Source organism: Euleptes europaea, chromosome 17 (assembly GCF_029931775.1).
Source record: "Euleptes europaea isolate rEulEur1 chromosome 17, rEulEur1.hap1, whole genome shotgun sequence".
Classification (NCBI taxonomy): domain Eukaryota; kingdom Metazoa; phylum Chordata; class Lepidosauria; order Squamata; family Sphaerodactylidae; genus Euleptes; species Euleptes europaea.
Window position 1 is genome coordinate 28313024 of NC_079328.1, and position 24366 is coordinate 28337389.

At 44.4% G+C, this 24366-nt stretch overlaps 1 protein-coding gene across 1 annotated transcript in view; it reads left to right on the forward strand.

Moving 5' to 3' along the window:
• MBTPS1 (membrane bound transcription factor peptidase, site 1) overlaps nt 1-16792 on the forward strand; it is a 33908-nt gene extending 17116 nt beyond the window's left edge. The window contains exons 13-22 of the mRNA XM_056862500.1: nt 1353-1525; nt 2956-3071; nt 4320-4476; nt 4991-5115; nt 5940-6017; nt 8524-8664; nt 11337-11468; nt 12290-12416; nt 14026-14156; nt 16530-16792. Coding sequence (XP_056718478.1) covers nt 1353-1525; nt 2956-3071; nt 4320-4476; nt 4991-5115; nt 5940-6017; nt 8524-8664; nt 11337-11468; nt 12290-12416; nt 14026-14156; nt 16530-16723 — 1374 coding nt within the window. The 3' untranslated portion in view covers nt 16724-16792. The remainder of the gene's footprint in view (nt 1-1352; nt 1526-2955; nt 3072-4319; nt 4477-4990; nt 5116-5939; nt 6018-8523; nt 8665-11336; nt 11469-12289; nt 12417-14025; nt 14157-16529) is intronic.
• Nucleotides 16793-24366: the final 7574 nt, after the last annotated feature.

Consider the following 24366-nt stretch of genomic DNA (forward strand, 5'->3'; position numbering starts at 1 on the left):
GAGCATCAGCTTGGCATGCAGAAGGTCCCAGGTTCAATCCCCGGCATCTCCAGTTAAAGGGACTAGGCAGGTATGTGATGTGAAAGACCTCTTCCTGAGACCCTGGAGAGCCACTGGTGGTCTGAGTAGACAATACTGACTTTGATGGACCAAGGGTCTGATTCACTATAAGGCAGCTTCATGTGTTCATGTATGTGTTCATAATTCCCAGAATGGGAGAAGAAAATACAGTAACGAGGGTGGAGCACAGCTGTCGCTTTCCCCTGCTGAAATCTTGGACTTTTGCCCTGAAGTCCAGCATTAATGGTAACACTGATGTGGGTGTCTGTCCACTAAGCTTGCATAACTCACCTTGGGGGTCAGCTGGTGTAACTCTTTTAAATAAACGAAGTCCTGTTTGCTTAGCAGCATCCAGTGGCTAAAAGCTTATTTTGTGAGAAGCCCAAGAACAAACGCACTTTAGATTGCGTTGTTTTTTTGTTTTGGACTGACGGCTATAATCCAAACAACCATTTGTCTTCCTTCCTTCCTTCCTTCCTTCCTTCCTTCCTTCCTTCCTTCCTTCCTTCCTTCCTTCCTTCCTTCCTTCCTTCCTTCCTTCCTTCCTTCCTTCCTTCCTTCCTTCCTTCCTTCCTTCCTTCCTTCCTTCCTTCCTTCCTTCCTTCCTTCCTTCCTTCCTTCCTTCCTTCCTTCCTTCCTTCCTTCCTGTGTTTTAAGCAATATACAGCTATTATAGGTTTTTGAGGCAGCGTATGAATCACAAGATGCCTTATACAGTTGAAAAATGATAAATGCCTATTAAACCTTAATTCGAAATAGTATAGTGATATCAGGAAAAAGAACATGGCCTACCTTTTTTCATCCCAGGTGCTGAGACTGTACTCTTTGGTCTCAGAACAACCCTGCGAGGTAGGTTAGGCTGTATGGCATAGTCTCTCGGCCAAGATCCACCTAGTGAGCTCTGTAGCTAAACTGAGATTTAAGCCGTAGTTTCTCATATCTGACTGATTGTCCCATAGGGAACATGGATTGTGAGGTAGGTGGGTAGCATGCAATGTGTGTGTTTGGTCACCTGAGGCAAAATGCATGGGTTAGATCCAATCAGGTGGCAAGGGAAAGAGGGGTCCCCCTTGACCACCCCCAGAAGACTATGCTGAGGATCATGGGACCTTCATGGGTAAAAGTTACATGGTATGGGAGCTGAAGTAATGTGGAGTAACTGGGTGAGATGGAGTGAAAAGGTTGGCTGGGTCAAAACCATTCCCAGGAGAGCATGCTGTGAATTTGGTTGTGTTCACAGGAACAATTTCATGGTGCTTGGGCTTTTATCTTGTTTTTCCCATTTTTTTCAGTCGAAAGCTGGTGCCGACCAGACTTCAACAGTGAAACTCCCCATAAAAGTGAAAGTGATCCCAACCCCCCCTCGGAGCAAGCGAGTCCTGTGGGATCAGTATCACAATCTCCGCTATCCACCCGGGTATTTCCCAAGGGATAATCTGAGGATGAAGAATGATCCCTTAGATTGGTGCATACTTTATTTTTTATGCAGTGCTAACCATTAATGAAGGACGGGAACCAAAAGTTCGGATTCTGTTCCTCCTGTAATATAGGGTTTTTCTATTCTAGGGGAAACAAAAATATTGTGGATGACTGAGACAAAATCAAATCTTCCAGTTCACACCTTGCTCTCTGAACATGACACCTTCTCTTAGCTTTCATTGTGTAAGAGGTGGCTGACTACTGTTGTGCTGTCTCAGAGTTGCGTATGGGGCCACAGATATGTAGATGATTCTTAATGGAGTGACTCTTGGTTGAGGAACCATATTGGTTTGGCTCATCTCCATATATTTTCATAAGAATAAAAAAATAGTTCTGAAGGGGGGGGAAAGGAAGGGGAGCAAGCAGAGAGAGAATATCTGCATGTGTCCTCAAAGAGGCATTCCTTCCAGTAGTGAGAGGAAAGCAGCAGAATGCCTCTCTTCTAAGACAGTGCCTGTCCCCGGCAGATTTTGTGAGCACTTTATTTATTTTCGTATTTGTAGCCAACGAGTGACATCATTTTGGAAACATAATATAACATTCAATAATATTTACAATCACTAATAAAATCAACAGTAAAACCCTAAAGCCCCCCACAACAAGATGGCACACTAATTACCAAGCGCCGTACAGGTGGCACCCCTTCAGTCTGTATTATACTGGGGGGGGGAATCATTTGAACCCCCCACTCCAATCTGTTGCCTGATTAATAGCGGGATACTTTTCTTTTAGATCAAAAGCATTTAAAAATTCATTATCAGCTGATCAGTCACGCGTTTCAGTCCTGGTGCAGACATGAATCCCGAGACTTGCCCTCTCTGTTTCTGAAGAGGGACGGGCGGGCCCTGCATCTCTTCTCCTACACGGAGCAAAGATTGAAGCCTTCTTTACAGCCTAAGGAGAGCCTTCTTCCAACTGAAGTCTCTCCTTCTGTGGCTGAAGAGGTGCTTACATTGGAGGGAGGCTCCTTGGAGGGTGCTGGAGTCAAGCCTGCTTCGATAAATAAATCTATGGGAAAATCTAAGTAAAACGTGTGTGCTGTTTGCAGCAATAATTCCCACAACACTTTGGCAACACCTCACCTGTGCATGCAAACTTTTAAAAGACTATTTAAAATCTTCTGCAACTATAGTTTTCCGGATCCTACTTATCAGGACACAAAATCTGGCAGCTTGACGCCATGTCTGAGAGTTATCTGATAGCAAACAGTCCAATTTAATTTTATCAATTTCGCCAGAAATCCTAACTAATAGCGGATTAATAATTTTTAGTCTAGCCGCTTTATAGTAAGGACATCTACTGCAGCATCTTAAACTAATCTTTTCAGATGTTCAAGCATATGTACAGTGTAGAAGAATATGCAACCTTGTAGCAAATCAGGTTCTATTTTAATGTTCTCCTTTTAAAACCTTTTAGGAATGGTGATCATATTCACACAAACTTCAGGGATATGTACCAACATCTGAGAAGCATGGGATATTTCATTGAAGTTCTGGGCTCCCCATTTATGTGCTTTGATGCCAGTCAGTATGGTAAGTCTTGGAGCAAGCTTGCTTGGTCTTCACTGAAGCTTCACTTAAATCTTAAAGCTTCACAGCGGGTTGCAAAAGCATTTCCTAATGTAAAATGTCATCCTCATACATATTAAGTTTAACACATGAAGCTGCCTTCTACTGCATCAGACCCTCGGTCCATTAAGGTCAGTATTGTCTACTCTGACTGCCGGTGGCTCTCCAGGGTCTCAGGCTGAGGTCTTTTGCATCACCTACTGCCTGGTCCTTTCAACTGGAGATGCCGCGGATTGAACTTAGGACCTTCTGTATGCCAAGCAGATGCTCTACCTCTGAGCCACAGCCCCTCCCCAAGTTCTTGATGGCGTGAGGAAAAAATGACATAGCCTAAAGTTTATCATAGCATGAGATGGTGTGGACTCGGTCACGAAAGTTTGTCTTGAACTGGGCTCGAACTTCTTTGCTATCTCAAGCTAATACCGTTGGAATAAGTTTGGCATACTTATGGATATTAAATATTTGTAAATATTGGGCTCGAAACTTGAGAGATTTTACACAGCCCATCCATTTTATTCCAAAGAGATGTTGAATGTTATTCCAGTGAAGACACTAAATGAAAATCGTGATTAATTTAATGCCCAAAAGGTCTGTTCTAATTACTATTTTTGAAGGGTCAGTGTGTAGATATGCTTGTGACAATATGCCTATGGGCATGTTGGAATTGAGCATGAGGTTTTGGTCTCAGTCCCTCAAACTTGCACCATTACTTCCCTGTGCCCAAGGGAGTATTTAAAACTTGCGCTGCGTGATAAATGTCTTGGGAGCGGAAGCCACTTGTAAGTTTGTGACCTGGCATGGAAGTCTTCCCTTCAAAGGAAGAAAATTTAAAAAATAAAACCATTGGCAGGTCCAAGCCCCTGGGATGAATTCCACAGATCTGTTCTGCCAGCAGAAGAGATTTCCTCAGGTAGAAGGAGACTTCCTTCAAATGCAGGTTCTTGAGTCACGGCAAGGCTGCTTTCACCAAGAGAAAGTCCCTCAGCTAGTGGAAGAGATCCGCAGAATCCAAACCCCTTGAGGGACCTAAAATAGCATTTGGGATCCTGGCATTTGCTATAAACATAAATGGCAAGAGAACGTTTAAGGAAGCTTTTACACTAACTTTACTTCTTTATTAAAACAATCATATTAAAAAAAACATAATCTGTGAAAGAAAGAGAATGTCAGAATAGCTTTTTCATTTCTGTACTGTTTTTGTTCTTGCCTCAGGGACTTTATTGATGGTGGACAGTGAGGAAGAGTATTTTCCGGAAGAAATCACTAAGCTGAGGAGGGACATTGATAACGGACTGTCCCTCATAGTCTTCAGCGACTGGTACAACACATCGGTGATGAGAAAGGTCAAGTTTTACGACGAGAACACGAGGTAACAGGGTCTTTTGGAACTTGTGCAAACTACTGGCGATTTACCTTTTGGTCGCTTCTGGATTAAGAAGTGAGGAGGAAAGTTAAGGGAAAACCAGAGATGCTGAGTTCCAATATTCATCTCTGAAGGTCTGTTCAGAACAGCCACTGCATATGTGCATAGCCCTTCCAGCGTGGTGTAGTGATTAAGAGCGGTGGTTTGGAGCGGTGGACTCTGATCTGAAGAACCGGGTTTGATTCCCCACTCCACATGAGCAGGGGACGCTAATCTGGTGAACTGGATTTGTTTCCCCGTCCTACACATGCAGCCAGCTGGGTGACCTTGGGCTAGTCACAGCTCAGCCCCACCTACCTCACAGGGTGTCTGTTGTGGGGAGGGGAAGGGAAGGTGATTGTATGCCAGTTTGATTCTTCCTTAAGTGGGAGAGAAAATCAGCATATAAAAACCAACTCTTCTCCTCAGTCAAACATGACACTTTAAAAGACCAAATGACTGTTATCCCCTGTTTCTGCAGGCAGTGGTGGATGCCTGATACTGGAGGAGCCAATATCCCAGCTCTGAACGATCTTCTCTCTGTCTGGGGCATGGCTTTTAGTGATGGGTTGTATGAAGGGGACTTTACCATGGCCAGCCATGAAAGTAAGTAAAGAAGAGTTATTGGTAGCTAAACAGCTTCCTGTGCTGTAAAACAAGTGCTAGAATTAATAGTCCATGGCTAAATGGGAAAGAGTTCCCAGAAGGCTAACGAAAATGGAAGCTGAAGGGAGGCAGTGAATAGAGTAGGCAGCAGACTGAGGAACAGGAATGTGAGTAATGGGTGTATGGACTGAGAAGAGGGCAGAAGAGGCAGAGTTGTATAGTGGTTAGAGGATCTGGGAGACCCAGGTTCAAATCCCTGCTCTGCCACGGACGTTGGTTGTCTGCCCCTGGATCTGTCATTTTCCCTCATCATACCCTACTTTACAAGGTGGTTATGAGGATAAAATGTGAGGGGGAGAATGATTTAAGCCAGTTTGGGTCGCCATTGGGGAGAAAAGTGGGAAATAAATATTTAAATAAATAAGCATGACATCGGGGAACGTGGAGACCAAGGAGAAAGGGGCTGTGGACAAGACGGATTTTATGCAGGGAAGGGAAGACTGTGGGTTAGATAGCCCAGTGGGGCAGGGGGTTGTCTGGTCTAGAGACCAAGATTGCCTCTGAACTTCTTCAGATGCATGCAGAAGACGGAAATCCCTAAGTCACAAAATCTGCCACCATTGCAGTGATTGAAAATACTATCCCTAGCAAAAGTGTGCTCGTGTGACCCTTAAAAGGCTGCCTCAGTGTTGATCTGGCCACTTTAAAAGGGCAGCAAGGCTCAGAGCAGAGTAGCCAACTGGAACGAACCAGCCTTTCATTTAAAATATAATAAATACAGGCATATTATATAATTCATGTGCATTCGATCTATTTCTTTGTAGTGAACTATGCTTCAGGGTGCAGTATTGCAAAGTTTCCAGAAGATGGCGTTGTAATCGCACAGACCTTTAAGGATCAAGGTACAGGGCTGCGTTTCGTTTTAGATTCCCTCTTGGTACGTAGTCGGTAACTACTGAGCGTGGTGGTATAACTTCCAAGGTCCTTTCTAGACCTACGGAGTGCAAGCTTTCACTTACTTTTTTCCTCATACCTTTTATATCCCTTGAAAAACCCAAGGGCCATCTTCACTGATGGACCTGCACCCCAAATGGTGTAGAACTACAACTCGTAGAGAATGCGGTATTCTTGTGACAGCTCTCAGATACGCTGTCCTAAAGCTTGACTTTAGGAGGCACGCCCATGAAGGATAATCAGAACATGCTGCAGGCTGGGATTGAGAGGAAAGGCTGTGTGGCTCAGTGGTAGAATACCTGCTTTGCAAGCAGGTTCAGTCCCTGACCTCCACTTAACTGATCTCAGGCAACAAGAGTGTGGAAGTGCCTGACACCCCAGACAGCAGCTGCCAGCCACCATAATCAGTTCTGAACTACATGGATCTGTTGTATGATTGCAGTTTTGTAGGCCCATATGGCTTCAAATGTTGTAACTAGGGGTATGCACCATTTCCCCAGTATTTTTTGGATTCAGGTTTAATAGATTCGGAAACTTTCCAAAAAGGATCACCTGAATAATTTGGCATTATTCAGGATCGCTTTTCAGCTCCTTTAAATCGCTCCCATTTTTTCGGGATTTACAAACCCAAAAAATGCTGATAAGGTATTTTTGGTTTTTTTCCCCGGTTTGGCTTTGCCAAATGCACACCCCTAGTTATAACCTAAATTTGTTTTTTGCTCCCTGTTTTTCCTATTGCCTATTGCCTTCCAGGTGGAGAATTATCTTCTAAAAGTGATAAACTGATGATTAGTGGTTTGGATCCAGTGTAAATTGCCAATTTCCACCGAGTCCCCCTTTCCCCTGCAAAACCCTCTCCATGTCATTCCTCAGCGTCTTTAGAAGACTAAGACAAGGGAGACCTGGGTTCAGATCCCCACTGTTCCATGGAAGCTTTCTGGGTGACCTTGGGCCAGTCACACATGCTCTACCTAACCTATCTTACAGGGTTGTCAAAAGGATGAAATGAAGGGTGAGGCCTTGAGCTCCATGGGGAATGGATAGGATAAAATCTAATAAAAGTAAATGATAATGTCTAGCCTGCATGTGTTGGGATAGGGGCACTATGTAGGTATGCAGGTAAAATGTTGGGAGGTGGTCCTTGTTGAGAAGAGAGCAGGTAGTCCGTCATACAGCTTGATGAGTGTCCCTCCTCAAAAGAATGTATATTTTTGGTTAATGAGTTGGTTAACGAATTGCATTGGAAGCTGCTTTAGAAACTTACAGGAGTTGAAAAAGCAATTGGCAAGCTGCTTTCCACATTCGATTGGAGATTGGGGGCCTTTGTTCAAATTCTCTTAATAAGAGAGGCTGAAGCTGGGTTGTGTTTTTATAGTATCTCTGCAACGAGCCTACCAATTTTCTTTCTTTTATGCTGAACCATTAGTATAAATGGGGGGGATCCTGTGAATTGCAGCCATAATAAAAAAGTACTTGGTGAAACATTTATCTTCCTTTCTTTTTGCTCTCTGCTCATTGTGTTTGCCCTTATCTTCTACTGAAACAAAAGGAAAAATGCAGGCAATTTAGTCATATTACATTCTGCTTCCTGATCCCTTTGAAACTTATTTAGATTTACAAAAGTGATTTTTATTCCTTTTAAAAAAATATATTGAAGTTATATAAAGGCCTTTTTAGAAAAAGTAATTTACTTTTATGAAACCTTTACAGTTCTGTTTATGAAACTGATTTGGCGGTCACTTCACATTTTTCACTGAAGGCTTATTGAAGTACATGTGTACATTTCGTTGCAATTAAACAAAACCTTTCTGTACTAATCTGTCTGTGCCTTGGGGAGTCAGGGTAATGGTTGGTTCCCCCCTTCTATTATTTGATGTTTAAAAAAATGTCAAAACAACACCCCTGCCTCAACATATTACAAAATAAGCACCCAATTTCCCGGGTAGAGGAAGTTTGTGTTCAAGATTTGTATGTCCATATCGTTCATCTTCAACCATATCTTCATTGTCTTCAAACTGTTGGATGAAGTGTGTGAGGTTTCCTGCAGATGGAGAGGGTTGGGAGATGGACCAGAATTTCTCTGTTTTGTTGAACACACACTAGTGCGGAATAGTGGTTAGAGTGTTGGATTAAGAATCTGGGAGACCCGGGTTCACATCTCTACTCTGCCTTGGGTAATCTTGAGCCAGTCGCACACTCTCAGTCTGACATGGGTCACAGGGTTGTGAGGATAAAGTGGAGGAGAAAAGAATGTTGCAAGGTGCTTTGGGTCTCCACTGGGGGGGGAGGTGGGGTATACATGAAGTAAATAAATAATAAACCTGTCCTCTGGAAACATGATTCCTCTTTAAATCTAAGAGCACCAAGTTGCATTTGTTGCAACTAAAGCTTAGTTTGTACAAAATTATTGGAACGCTGTTGTCTGACAGATTTTCTTTCCATCTTTTCATCCAGGTCTTGAAGTTTTAAAGCAGGAGTCCGCGATAATTGAGAACGTCCCCATCTTGGGTCTCTACCAAGTTCCATCAGACGGAGGGGGCAGGATAGTTTTGTACGGCGACTCTAACTGCTTAGATGATAGTCACAGGCAAAAAGGTGTGTAGCAGAGTCCCATGACTTCTGCAAATTAGCATCAGTTGTGTTGACGGATTTGTAATCTCCAGAGTCGCAACCCGCTGGGAAGATTTCCTGTATGAGCCCGATTGAAAGGCGTGGGTTGCCATGCTTCTGTGTAGGAGTTTTTTTCTGGAGTGCTAAACTGCAAATTGTGCCCCCGTGCTTCCAACAAGAGCCCTAAATCACATCCTAAGAACAGTGTTGGCAGGAAAAATTACATTTTTGCTTATTACAGTTTTAACTAATGGCTTATTATTAAATTGCTTGATAGTCATTGAACCCAGTCTGTGGGAGCTTTCAGTTGTGGACGTTCAACTGGAAGAGCAGCTATCTACTCCCGATAGTAAAGCTGTTGAGTGTGTAAAGTTACAGCATCTGCTACAGAATGAGTTTATGTCAACATGCGCTGGTGGCAGAATGTTCCAAGTCAGGGGTGTCGAACTCATTTGTTATGAGGTCCAGATATGACATAAATGTCGCTTGGCCGGGCCATGTGTGTCATGAAATGTAATACCGGGGACCAGAGATACAAACTTTATAGAAGACACCAGCAAAGCCCATTAATGATATTATTTTGTACTTTTTAAAAAACTTAAAATACAAACATTCTTAAATACAATAACTCTCTCACGGTATTTTATTTAACAGTCATTGATAATTGACACCTTGGGACTGGGGGAGGTGGCTGCCTCAGCTGGCAAGCCTGCAGCGGACTCGCCAGCCCATATTGGGAGCAGAGTCTGGCTGGCTGGCTCCCATAGAGTCTCCCTCCAAAGCATCCATTTTCTCCAGGGGAACTGATCTGTTTAGTCTGGAGATGAGCTGTAATTCCAGGGGATCCCCAGGTAACACCTGGAGGCTGGCATTGCCAGACTGGCTTTTATGTTATGAATTAAAAGCCACACCCTCTACTGGGCCATCAGTAACCATGGCTAGAATTCCTCCCATATTTGATTTATAAATCTAAAAAACCCTCTCACCCCAATTTTTTTTTAAAAAAAAAGATGAAAATTTTGGTCTCATAAGCCTAGACTGAGCCTTCTGTTTTGATTTCCAAGACATAGAGAGGCCTGAAAGCTCTGGCCCATTACAACTTGCCTCCTCATTACTTCTCAAGCCCATTAATTTGGTGCACAGCCGAAGGGCACGTTTCTCAGAATTAATCCATTCTCCTTTTTTGAAGGCTGCAAACAGCAATCGATCTTTTCCGGGCTGTCCTTTGCCCGCTGTGTTAATGAACTGTACGCTCTTCACTGCAAGCATCGCTTTGCAACTTAAGCCAGGCTGGCTTTGACGTGAGCTAACACGGTGCGATAGAGAAGAGCAACGCCGCTGCCTACTGGGGAGCCTCGGGGGGTGGGGAGGCCTTTTCTTTCCTGGAGCCCAAGCAGTGAAGTTATACGAAGCAGACGGCATGGTTCCACTCGGATGTCCCTCTGCCTGTGGCTGGGCCTTGGCACAGTGTCAGAATCGGCATTATGTGATTGGGGGTGTTTTGCTGGCACCCTAGAACCGGGAACCGAGGTGTGGAGCCGATTGGTCGACCAGATGCTCGTGCTGATGATGGGGATAATATAGCGTCTGAACCAACAAAGCGTAGTTAGCAAAGCAGCTCTGCTTCCAGAGGCCCCATTTGCTGTAGAAACAGGAGTGCTGAGCAGATGGGAAATGAAAGCAGCTCTATACTAGGAGTTTGCCTGTAGGTTGGGAGGTTCAAAATGAGCATGATCCCTGATTTTTTTAATGCTTTGGAACTGAGCTATGGAAACCCTTCTTTTTTAAGTTAGTGGCACCCTTCTATGGGAGTTCTATGGGATGTAGTGAATGGACTTCAATATGGGGTACGGCTGAGACAGGGGAGGTGGGAAATCTCTCTCTCTCTCTCCCTCTCACACACACACACACACACACGCGCACTCACTCACTCAGTGAATGAATGCTGGCATTACTGGGGAAAGAGGAAGGTTTAGTCCCCCACCTGCCCCACACATGCAGCCCCGCTCTGCATTCTTCAGGCGCAGAGGAGCTCTGGTTGTGTGCGGGCCCAGGCGGACAAATGGCATCTGAAAGGGTCAGTCTTTGGCATCTGTAGGCTGGGAATCTCAGGTGTTGAGAAAGGCCTCTCTCTGCTTGAGATGTTGGAGAACCTCTGCCAATCTGAGCAGGTGATGCGGGGTCAAACAGACCAATGCTTTGGTCATTCTGGCTACTTGGTTCACGGGAGAAAAGGTTGAGTTGTGGTCATTCATTGCCTTCATTGCGGTCATTCATTGACGTGGCGACACAGGCTGAGCTTGGACCGCCAGGGGCAAAAAGTTCAAGGAGAGTGCAGTCAAAGTGCAGAACTGGCTTGTTTGAATAGAAGGGGAGGGGCTGTGGCTCAGTGGTAGAGCATCTGCTTGGCATGCAGAAGGTCCCAGGTTCAATCCCCGGCATCTCCAGTTAAAGGGGCTAGGCAAGTAGGTGATGTGAAAGACATGCCTGGGACCCTGGAGAGCCACTGCCTGTCTGAGTAGACAATACTGACTTTGATGGACCAAGAGTCTGATTCAGTAGAAGGCAGCTTCATGTGTTCAAGATGAGAGGGAGGTGTCTGATCCATCTCGTAATTTGTGTGTGTTTATTTGTTGTTTTCAATCCTTGAATCCCAGATTGCTTTTGGCTGCTGGATTCTCTTCTTCAGTACACTTCCTACGGAGTGATGCCCCCGAGCCTCAGCCATTCAGAAAACCGACAGCGGCCCCCAACGGGTGCAGGCTATTCGCTTCCCGAGCGAATGGAAGGTGATTGGTTTCTAATTGTAGTCAGAGATATTTAGTTTGCCCTTTGTTAAGAACGAGCTCTTGATGGGAAAGGGTGGGGAAAGACTGTGCATTTATTGATGTGGCAGTCATTGCTATCAGCCTTGCTCACCTTGGATGGGCTGAGGCACACTGGGAGAGGTGTTGGTAAAGTCATATGGGGAAGGGAGGAGGAAGACATTGGAAACAGGGCTGGGTTCTGGGCTGCTGCCACATTCTATCCAGCTCCTCCATCCCCTCAATAGAAGAAGAGGATGAAGAGTTGGTTTGTATATGCTGACTTTCTCTACTTTTTAAGGAGAATCAAAGTGGCTTACAATCCCCTTTCCCTTCCCACAACAGACACCCTGTGAGGTAGGTGGGGCTGAGAGCTCTAAGAGAGCTGTGACTGGCCCAGGGTCACCCAGCTGGCTTCATGTGGAGGAGTGGGGAAACCAACCCGGTTCACCAGATTAGAGTCCCCCGCTCATGTGGAAGAGTGGGGAATCAAACCGGGTTCTCCAGATTAGACTCCCACCACTCTTAACCACTACACAACACTGGATCTCAGGTTATTAGATACTGCAGGCAGCAGATTTCCTCAGAATGAGAGCTATTCCAGAGAGGCCCCTCTCTGGCTTTGCAGCTAAAGCAGAGACCAGCTGTGGTGTTTTCAGTTCCTCTTCTGCCATCGGTCCCTCTCCCAGTCAATTGCTTCTCCTCGTACCATAGAGTTCTAGGGCAGAAAGTGTTACGTGGGGGGAACTAATGCCAGGCAGGAAAATGCATGTATGTGCTTTAATTCTGCCTGTCTGGATTTTCAGGAAACCATCTTCATCGATATTCGAAGGTGCTAGAGGCTCACCTCGGTGACCCCAAGCCACGCTCGCTTCCCGCGTGTCCTCACTTGTCGTGGGCCAAGCCACAGCCTTTGAATGAAACGGCTCCTAGGTGGGGATTTTGTGTGTGTTTGTGGCTAAAGGGCTTTAGCAGATCTTCCTTCTTGAATCTGAGCACTCCAGTAACATGGGATTGCTTCCACATCCTAAATGGTTACTGATGGCAGATTATATAGCCAGTGGTGGAAAAACACTAACAAATGACAGTTGGGTCTCTTCCGTTTTTGTTCTTTGTGGCTTTTTATTATACGAAATATTGGAAGTATCCCAAAATATTATAGAAGATAGGGTTGCCAGTTCCCCTTTGTCCATTGTTGGGGGATGGGGGGTAGAGTTGCCAGATCCAGGCTGGGAAACTCCTGGAGATTTGGGGATGGAGGCTGGGGAAGACCGGGAGCTCAGTGGGGTACAGTGCCACAGAGTCCACCCTCCAAAGCGTCCATTTTCTCCAGGGGAAGTGATCTCTGTAGTCTGGAGATGAGCTGCAATTCTGGCTCATCCCCAATAGAGGCTGGCATCCCTAATATGTAGTCATTTATTGCTCATTAACAAAGACATAAGCATATACATATAACACATAGATGCCTAAAATGTATAAAATACATGAAGTGTATAAAGCTTATAATAAAACTATACATGTTCAACACACTCTCTTAGGCCAAATGCCAGTGTCATTTACCGGGATAGTTTTGAAACCATTGTGTGTGTGTGTAAAGTGCCATCAAATCGCAGCCGACTTATGGCGACCCCTTATGGGGTTTTCAAGGCAAGAGACTAACAGAGGTGGTTTGCCAGTGCCTTCCTCTGTATAGCAACCCTGGACTTCCTTGGTGGTCTCCCATTCAAATACTAACCAGGGCTGACCCTGCTTAGCTTCTGAGATCTGACGAGATCAGGCTAGCCTGGGCCATCCAGGCCAGGGCTTGAAACCATTACTTGGGTTAAGTATTTGGCAGCCCGTTGGGTTTTCTCGATATCCACCTCTAAATCTGATAGGAGAAAGGGAACGATCCAGGGTTCAGAGGGAAGATTGTACTTTGTTAAGATAGGTGTGATCCACATAGTTCTCTCCTTGTTCCAGTTTTTGCAAAATAGAAGTAAATGCCCTAAGGTTTCTATTTCACTGGTTCCGCAATCACACAGGCGGTCACTAAAGGGAAGATCAGCACAGTTGAATTCAGGTCAATAAAGGAAAGCGCCTTATGTACCTACACTGTAGATGTCTGAGTTTTTTTCCTTCACTGGGTGAAGCCCAACTACCTAACTAATCTTCTGGTAGTTCTCTTTCCTTTTCTGCGCTTCCCCAAGCCCTCTCTTAGCTGCTGACAGACTTTATCTCTGCATAATTCTGCTCCCCCCTCCCAGGTATTCCACAGCCCTTCATAGAGTGATGCTACTTAGCAACTGCCTACTCCCCTTGTAGGCAGGGATTTGCTGGGATGCTTGGAGAGCAGAACTAGAGGCCATCCATCACAGCATCCCCTTAGGTTACCTGTTCAAGACCCACTGCAAGTTTGGGGCCAGACGCCACCAAGAGCTGGACAGTTTTCACTCCCATTCCTTGATCCCTTTGTTTGGTTTGATGTACTCAAGATCCTTCCCTCCAGTCTCTCTCGAGGAGGTTTGTCCGATGTTTCAATTTTATTTTTATTTCCCCCCAGCAACCTTTGGAAACATCAGAAGTTATTATCTATCGACCTAGACAAGGTGGCTTTACCCAGCTTCCGTCAGAGCCGACCCCAAGTAAGGCCCTTGTCGCCTGGAGAAAGCGGAGCGTGGGACATTCCAGGGGGTAAGCACTGAACAAGGCCTCACATGAACACATGAAGCTGCCTTATACTGGATCAGACCCTTGGTCCATCAAAGTCAATATTGTCTACTCAGACCAGCAGCGGCTCTCCAGGGTCTCAGGCAGAGGTTTTTCACATCGCCTACTTGCCTAGTCCCTTTAACTGGAGATGCCGGGGATTGAACCTGGAACCTTCTGCATGCCAAGCAGATGCTCTACCACTGAGCTACGGCCCTTCCCCATCACTGTTTCTTGCAATATATAGTGCACATAGCTGTGCAGAAGAAGAGAATTCCAGAATGATACAGCTGTGGGAAAACAGGGGCTTTTGTTATCCGCTTTCCAGGTCATTTAATGCTCCTTTGTAATATGGTGTTTTGGCAAGAATAATAAAAGAACCCTGCAGGGTTGGACTAGTGGTCCATCTAATCCACACAGTGGCCACCTTGAGTCACAAGGAGATTATGCTTGGTAATTAGCAGCGCATTCCAAGCTGAAGTGCCCCACATATGTTTTTTTTTAGTTTTTCACGCTGAACCGTCATTCAGGAAGTGACTGCGAAGCCGGCGCATACCTGCTTCGCATTTCTTAAGAGCCCCTTTAATGCGACCTTTTGTCTTTGCTCCGCCCCTGCACCGAAGCATTTACTGAAGGAACCATGAAAAATCACAAACGTGGCTTAGCTATGCAAACGACCATTGCCCAGTGGGCATGCGAACAAAGGAGGGAAGGAGCAGGCGAGTGGGGTGTGTGTGGAATTTCTCCTTTTGCATCAGGATTAGGCATTTTAAAGGTCACATTTAAAAAAACAGCTTTGAGCGAGCATCAAAATTGACCCTGCATAAATGGCCATATGGTACCTAATCAGTTGTCCTTGAGGTCCAACAAACAGGGCCTAGAGGCTGAGGCCTCCCACTGATGTTTCCTCCTGGTACTGGTTTGGGAGGTTTTCTACCTCTTCATGTGGAAGTTCCCTTTACTCCCCATGGCTAGTAGCCAGTGATGGGTCTTTCATGAATCTACCCAATCCCCTTTTAAAGCCATCGCCACTTGCGGCCATCACTACATCCACTGGCAGTGAATCCCCCAATTTAATTACTGCTTGAACAAAGAAGTATTTCCTTTTGTCGGTCCTGCAACTATGGCCAATCATGAATGACACTTTGTTTTAAAACAATTTTTTTGTTCTGTCAATGGCCCATTCTAGAGGCAGTCTTATAATAAAGCAATGACAGAAAAATGCTGATGAATCTGTTGAAATGATGAAATTAATCTAAGCCGTTTTCGAAATGGAAAACCTGCTAAAATAGCAGCACCCCAAATATGTCAGTGTGGTTCTGGCCAAACAGATACTCTCCAGCATTCTTTATTTAGTTGTGCCCTGCTCAATGAGGCTAGAAACAGATGGATAAAACCTTTTATCCGGGACCCTGTGTGCAAATTGGATAATCTGAGGGTCCTTTTAGCAGGGGTGGATTTAAATACTACATAGGCAGTTGCCACGTTTTTCCCTAGTCAAATAAAATTTAAAAATATTCTGTTATTGGTTATCTAGATATTTATTTATATACAGATATAAAAATATATTGTTCCTTTTTCTTTAGTTTCAGTCTCAGCATGACACTGTTCAAGGCTGAATTGGCTACATCAGCAATATAATTTAAGTAAGAAGCCACCCCAAACCTAACCACAGAAACAACACAGTATAGAGGGTGATCCAAAGGCACAGGGGAAAAAGAATGAAACAAAGCATCTCTCACTGGCAGTCCAGAGGAATAGAATTGTCCTCGTGTGGCACCCAGAACTCAACAGTAGGCAGCAGAAGAACAGATAGAAGGAAGGAGTTTCCATAAATCGAGGGCAACAGCAGAGAAGGCCCTGTCCTTGGTAGCAATGTAGGAAGAGGAGCCAGAGCAAGTAGGGCTTCCTCTGAATATAAGAAGAGGAGTTGGTTTTTATATGCCGACTTTCTCTACCACTTAAGGGAGACTCAAACCGGCTTACAATCACCTTCCCTTCCCCTCCCCACAACAGACACCCTGTGAGGTAGGTGAGGCTGAGCGAGAGTAACTTGCCCAAGGTCACCCAGCTGGCTTCGTGTGTAGGAGTGGGGAAACCAACCCGGTTCCCCAGAGTAGCCTCCGCCCCTCATATGGAGGAGTGTGGAATCAAACCCGGTTCTCCAGATCAGAGTCCACTGCTCCAAACCACCGCTCTTAACCACTACACCACGCTGGCTCTCTAAACTAAATTGGTGAATCACCAGAAAGTTCTAATAATAGCAGTTGCTATCTGTAATATCTTAGAAAAGTGGCTTTCAAACTCTGTAGCTTGTTTTTGAACGGTTGAAAACGCATCCTTTGCTTTCCTGCACAGGGATAATGCCCGGACGCTACAACCAGGACGTGGGAGGGTCGATCCCTGTCTTTGCATTCCTTGGTGCCATGGTGGTCCTGGCGTTCTTTGTGGTGCAGATCAAAGCTAAGAGCAGACCAAAGAGAAGGAAGCCGAGAGTCAAGCGGCCGCAAATTATTCAACAGGGCCACCCACCAAAGACGCCTTCCGTTTGACCTCCGTTGCCAAAGATGACCTCCTCTCGTTGGCTGCTTTATGGAATCACGATAACTACGATAAAGGATAATTGATGAATACCCGGTAGTTAGTTGACTGATGCCTGCAATTTTGTCATGTCGTCTTTGGTTCCTGTTAATCAAGAACTCATTGGATCATCTAGAGATTATGAACTTTTTCAGAAGCTTGAACTCAACCAAAGGCTGGAATATATTTAAACAGAGCTGCTCAGTTGCTCAGTGTCCCAAGAATGGGAGAAAAGGATCTCTCTCTCTCTCTCTCTTTTTCCCTTTTTATTTTAAACTGACCAAACCTTTTCATTAGAGGCTATTTTCTATATTTATTGTAGGAGGAGCAAGGAGAAGGACCTCTTCAAGGCCCTCAGTTTCTCTGATGGCAGAACCATTTTTCTGAATGGAATGCAGTTTTCTAAAGCTATATAAATATATAATATAAAATATTATAATGAGGACTAGAATTTGCACCATCCTCCTGTAAAGGATGAGAGAGAAACTGGCACTTGAGGAAAGCAGGGACAAATCAGTGAGGTGTAATCCTTCCATTTATTTTTATAAAGCAACTTACCATGACATTTTTGTAATTTTTTGGCATGATTTCACCATGGTTGGTGGAGAAAATTTTCAATAAATATGTTATCTATAATGAAGCTGGGGGAAAAATAATCAATTCCCCCCCCCTTGAGTAGAAAACTAAGCCATTCCAAATAGTATATCTGCAGTCCTTTTGTTTGCTTTGGCTAGCACTAAATCCTAGGTTTCAGTTTCATAATTGGTTGACCACATTAGAGATTCTAGGCCCAATCCACCCAAGGCTAGTTGACTTAAATAAATGAGCCTTAACTTCAGTTCAACTAGTAACCCCTTCCCCGTATATGTGCTTTTCACTGGCATGGCTGCATGGCCTCCATCTTTGTTCCTGTGCCATTCACCCGTGTGGTTCGTCTTGGATTGCTTTGTTTGTTTAACACAAGGGACAGGAAACCCCTTGACAGCAAGGGTTGTGTGTGATTCCCTTGTGTATTATATAAACATGCGAGCGGAGAAGTCATATGGGCAGAGGAGTTTATCTGCACAGGAAGTCTTTACAGGTACCCAGAGTGGCACAGGTGCAACCAGAGGAGTGACAGCAGGTGTGGCTGCCAAGGTATGTTTAAATGATGAAGAAGAAGAGTTGGTTTTTATATGCTGACTTGCTCTACCACTTAACAAAGAATCTAAGAGAGCTGTGACTAGCCCACAGTCACCCAGCTGGCTTCATGTGTAGGAGTGGGGAAACCAACCCAGTTACCAGATTAGAAGAAATAAGAGTTGGTTTTTATACGCTGACTTTCTCTACCACTTAAAGAAGATTCAAACCGGCTTACAATCACCTTACCTTCCCCTCCCCACAACAGACATCCTGTGAGGTAGATGGGGCTGAGAAAGCTCTAAGAGCTGTGACTAGCTCATGGTCACCCAGCTGGCTTCATGTGGAAGAGTGGGGAAACCAACCCACTTCACCAGATTAGCATCCGCTACTCAAGTGGAGGATTGGGAAATCAAACCTAGTTTTCCAGATTAGAGTCCACCGCTCCAAACCACCACTCTTAACCACTACACCACACTGGTTCTCAAATGTAAAATGAGGTTGACAAGAAGAAGAGTTGGTTTTTATGTTCCAATTTTCTCTACCTTTTAACTAGCTAGTTTACAATCTCCTCCACATGGAAGCAAGGAGTTCTCGAGAGACCCTGGTCCAAGGTCATTTTAGCATTGTATAAATGCATTGTGCCCAGAAAAAAAACGGGAAGTTATTGAAGTTCCTTCAGAATGTTTTCCTGATACCTAGCCCCAATCAGTAATCTGGCTGCTGGGCATTGGACTGGCTAATATGAACACACGAAGCTGCCTTATATTGAATCAGACCCTCAGTCCATCAGAGTCAGTATTGTCTACTCAGACCAGCAGCGGCTCTCCAGGGCCTTCAACTGGAGATGCCGGGGATTGAACCTGGGACCTTCTGCATGCCCAACAGAGGATCTACCACTGAGCCGCAGCCCCTCCCCCATCTGAATAGTATTTCAAGGCAGCAAGTAATTGAACTCAGATGTAACCAGAGCAAGATAATTTCTGTTCAAGGGGGGGGGGCATAGCTGGCGTATGAGCACAAGTTCATAAGAAGCCCTTTATGCTACGGATGCCCCTTGAACATCCTCTTGTAGGGTTAGGTCCAAACCAATCTGTGGTGCTGTTTTTTGGTTTCATTTTTTTTTTAAGGGGAAGCATAACTGTGAGGGAAGACAGCATTGTATAGTCCTATCTCGGAACTTGGTTGGGAGTCTACCAAGGAAGACTGTAGAAGAAGGCAATGGCAAACCACCTCTGCTTCTCACTTACCACTAGCTGGTATCGTCATAAGTTGGTTGCATCTTGATAGCACTTGCATATGTACATAACCATAACTTCATTCCAAACAGGAGAAACTCAGCCTTGTTGAGTTGCAGACTAAAGGCTGTTTAGCTTGGAAAGAAGGTGGTTAAGGGGAGACATGATAGAGGTCTATAAAATTATGCATGGTAAGGAGAGAGTGGACAGGGAGAAGCTTGTCTCCCTCTCTCATAATACTAGAACGCGGGGCCACCCAGCTGGCTTCCCTTAACTGCCTTATTTTCAAGCTAAACAGCCCTTAGCATTTTAACCGTTCCTCATAGGGCAGCTGCTCTAGCCCACTGATCATTTTGGTTGCTCTTTTCTGCACCTTCCCAAGCTCTGCAATATCCTTTTTTAGGTGTGGTAACCAGAACTGGACGCAGTATTCCAAGTGTGATTTGTATGAGGGCCAAACGGCTACCCACCTAAAACTACGTGACACGATGAAGTTGCCTTTTATATAGTCAAAGTCTGGATCTCCAGTGCTTCAGGAAAAGGAAGTTCTTCCTGTATGCTTGCTCTCTGAGAGCATTTAGTGGAGTTGGCAGGGTCTGAAGCTGAGACCTTCCCTCATAGGGTTATCTCAGTTCATCTCCATGAATGGAGGTGGGAGATTGAGAATGATGTGAACATATGAAGTTGCCTTGTGCATTTCCAGACCACTGGCTCATCAGACTGTCACAGGGCTGAGATCATTTTAGCAGAAGATGCAAAAGATGAACCAGGGAATGTGTACAGGCAGAAGCACATTCCTTGGCAGTAAGCCATGGAAGAATTAGAGAACATATGAAACTGCCTCATAGTTCAGTACTCTATCTCTGGCAAAGACATCTTTTCTACCACCTGCTATCTTTTACTGGAGGTCCCTTGAATTTTCGAGCCTTTGGAATTTTGAAGAAAGGTAGTTGATGCTACCACAAAAAGTCAACCATCAGAGGTGGGATCAGTCAAAAAATGGCTGCCTTGGGGAGGGGCATTTACAGAATATTGGGAGGCTCCCAGCTAAGAATCCTGCCACGGTGGGGGAGCTTCTTCTGAATGGACCCTCCCAAGGGTATTGCTTCCTGGGGAAATCTGAGGGAGTCTCTTCTTCAGGGTGGTGGAGGAAAGCCAAGAAGCAAATGGACATCATGAAACACATGGTTAGGCATCATGGTGTCCATGTGCACCACGTTGGAGACCACTGGACCAGGGAGGTCCAGGTTCACTTGGCCTGAAGCTTGTGACACTGGATGATCTTGGGCCCATTGCTATTTCTTAGTGTAACCTACCTAGCAGGCTTGCTTTGAGAATACAGTGGGACGGGAAACTACATATCCCATCCTGAGCTCCTTAGAGGAGGGGTGGGATAAAACACAGCAACAACGTAATATTAGAGGTCTGCCTGACTGTCAGTAGATGGTGTCAAATCGCCCAGCTCCCTACGTTTTCTTGATAAGTTGGCCAAAAGACTCCTTGTAAAATGAGAAAAGCCTCTGGTGATGCAATCCCATGCAGAGTTACTCCAGTGTAAGCTCATGGAAATCAATTGGCTCAGAATAAGGTAGCAATGTATAGGACTGCAGAGTTTTAAGCTCACCAGAAAAGCTGCACGCCCTGGATGATTTAATGAAGAAATTAGGTTTATCCTTGAATATGCACAAGGATCATGAAGTTGCAGTGAAATATATTGAAAAGTTAAAACTTATTCCTAGGCATAATAGAAATGACACCTCATGCACATACTTGAGGCTTTTTTGGTTATGGAAGATCTATGGCTTCTATTTTTAAAATACAGTTTTATTTTTAAACATCAAACATAAACATGAACATATAAACATAGAAGAAGAGTTGGTTTTTATATGGCGACTTTCTCTACCACTTAAGGGAGACTCAAACCGGCTTACAATCACCTTCCCTTCCCCTCCCCACAACAGACACCCTGTGAGGTAGGTGGGGCTGAGAGAGCTCTAAGAGAGCTGTGACTAGTCCAAGGTCACTCACTAGCCCAAAGTCACATAAACAAATTATTACATTATATATGGAGTTTACTTTGAAAGTACATTTCAATTATTAACTTCTTTGAATTACACTTTATGTTCCCAATATCTTTTCATATCGGGTAATATATTCTTAAACATGTATTCCCTACATTTTCATATTCTATTTCTATGCTAAATTTTTAGCTATATAATTGAAAAAGACATTCAATTTTTCCTGAAATTCTTAAATGGATCTATTATGTATAAAAGATGTATAAAATATGTTAGTTTAAAGATTACCATGTCCGAGGCATGACTATTCACGTTCAGATGAAGACTTAGAAGTCTGAGTTTGTTTGAAGGAAGTTTCTCTGAGTATATTCTTCTTCATTAAGGGGTCAGAAGAACATTTTTGTCTACTTGGTATTTGTATACTGAAGAAGAATCCATTGAAGCAGGACTACATCCAGATTTGTGACTTTGGGCGAAAACGCATGGTCGCTTTAGCCTCCTTTATTCCCTGTTCCAGCCAGGATTCAGCCAGGATCAAACACATGCGTTTCGCCGAACGTGCGTTCGATCCTGACTAAAACAGGGAATAAAGGAGGCTAAAGCGACCATGTGATTTGATGTTCCTCAGTCATTGTAGTCTGTAACTCTTGTTACTGTATATTCCTCTGCAAGAATGGCAACAATCATCCTGAATTTATTCACAGTGTTTGCTGGGGCACTGTATATTTTTTTCTGTTTATCAACACCATGGTTGCTTATCTGTTTTTTTTTCCTTGCCAAAAAGGACAGTGTGGCATTCAGCAAGGATGGCTATTGCAACCTTGACACTGGAAACAGCCCAGATGACATTCGTTTTTGAAAACCTACCTGAATTCTTAACTATCGGGTACAACATGATCAGGAATTTTAGGTCCCACAAGGGTAGGGCTGCCAACTTCCAGGTACTAGCTGGAGATCTCCTGCTATTACAACTGATCTCCAGCCGATAGAGATCAGTTCACCTGGAGAAAATGGCTGCTTTGGCCGTTGGACTCTATGGCATTGAAGTCCCTCCTCAAACCTCGCCCTCCTCAGGCTCCACTCCAAAGATCTTCAGGTATTTCCCAACCCAGAGCTGGCAACCTTACTCAAGAGCAGAATGAATGGCAAAAGGTTTCTCTTTGTGTCAGTGGCTGGTGCTGATGGTTGACTTTATTTATTTAGAGATTTCTAGCCTGCCCTTCCTGGCCAAAGCCAGGCTCAGGGTGGGTCACAATGTTTAAAATTTTACATCAATAATATTAAAAAACTTAAGACAATAAAACCCAATTAAAATTCAACAAAGTCCCAAGTTGGCCCTCAATATCAACTCAGATTGGCCAAGCACAGGGCAGGCACCCCCCATACCAAACTGTCAAAATATATAAGGGGATAGGGAGGCCAGCAATTATAGTATCCTAGCAACTTAATAACTAATTACTAAGTAACTACTTAGTAACTAATTACTACTAATAATTACTGCTTATTAATTATGGTAACTTAGAGTGCAAGCCTAAGCAGGTCTACTCAGAAGTAAATCCCATGTTATTCAGTAGGGCTTACTCCCAGGAAAATGTCTTTAGGATTGCAGCGTTAGTTGCACAGGGAGGGGAGACAGCAGGCATCCCCATCGCTGTTGATACGTTGCCCTTCTTGGCCTTGTTTGAACTGAACCCGTGAAGTGTGGCTGTGGAAGAAGCATGTGCCTTCTTGGGCAACAACATTTGCAAGGATGTGTAGGAACCGAACAGAACAAAACGTAGCTCCTTAGGAACCATTTGTGAGCTACACATGTCAAGCATGCATGCTAAGTAGGGTTGCCAACCTCCAGGTAATTAGCACAGAACCAAGGTTGTATAACAATGTGCAAAATGTATATTAAGTGCTACAATAATATGCAGAAGGACTTGTATTCTATTCCAAAATATAAAAAAATGTCCTGTATACAATATATAAGACCTTTAGACTTTGTTCATGTAATTCATCTATATTTCATTCAACAGGGGTCCAGTGCTTGTACATTGAATGGTACAAGGGGAAGGACTGTAGATCAGTGGTAGAGCATCAGCTTGGCATGCAGAAGGTCCCAGGTTCAATCCCTGGCATCTCCAGTTAAAAGGGACTATGCAAGCAGGTGATGTGAAAGACCTCTGCCTGAGACCCTGGAGAGCTGCTGCCGGTCTGAGTAGACAATACTGACTTTGATGGACCAAGGGTCTGATTCAGTAGAAGGCAGTGTGTTCAATGCTGGTACCTGTTGAATGAAATATAGATGAATTACATGAACGAAGTCTAAAGGACTTATATATTGTATACAGGGCATTTTTTATATTTTAGAATAGAATACAAATCCTTCTGCATATTATTGTATTATTTAGCACTTAATATATATTTTGCACATTGTTATACAACCTTGGTTCTGTGCTAATTTCCAAACCTTTTGGTATGAGTACAGAGGTGTTTGTTTGTTTCCAACCTCCAGGTAATAGCAGAAGATCTCCCACTATTACAACTGATCTCCAGCCAACAGAGATCAGTTCACCTGGAGAAAATGGCCGCTTTGGCCATTGGACTCCATGGCATTGAAGTCCCTCCCCTCCCCAAACCCCACCCTCCTCAGGCTCCACCCCAAAAACCTCCCGCTGATGGCGAAGAGGGACCTGGTAACCCTAATGCTAAGGGATAATGCTTATTTTTACTTTTTTAAAAAGAATCCTACCCTTTCTTTATAAAGTTCAGGCAGCATACATGGTCCTCTCAGGGTTGCTTGCTCCAGGCTGGGAAATACTTGGAGTTTTTGGGGTGGAGCCTAAGGAAGGTGGGGTTTGAGGAGGGGAGGGACTTCAATGGGGTAGAATGCCATAGAGTCCACCTTAGAGTCCCTGTTGCCTGGAGATCAGTTGTAATCCCAGGAGATCTCCAGCCACCACCTGGAGGCTAGCAACCCTAGGTCCTCTCCTTCCTTCAGTTTATCCTCATGACTATCCTGTGAGGTAGATTAGGATGAGAGAGGACGAGCAGCCCAAAGTCTTTGACCATTCTTCCACGACAGAGTATGGATTTGAATCTGAGTCTTCCCCCACCCTCGAAGGACACTTTAATGGCTATAACACAACAGCTCTCAAATAAAGCTACTCGCTTTTCCTTCTGGAAAAAAAAATATTGGTTAAAAAAATGTCTGACAAGCAGCTTAAAATTCTGGTTTTTACACAAAGAATTCCG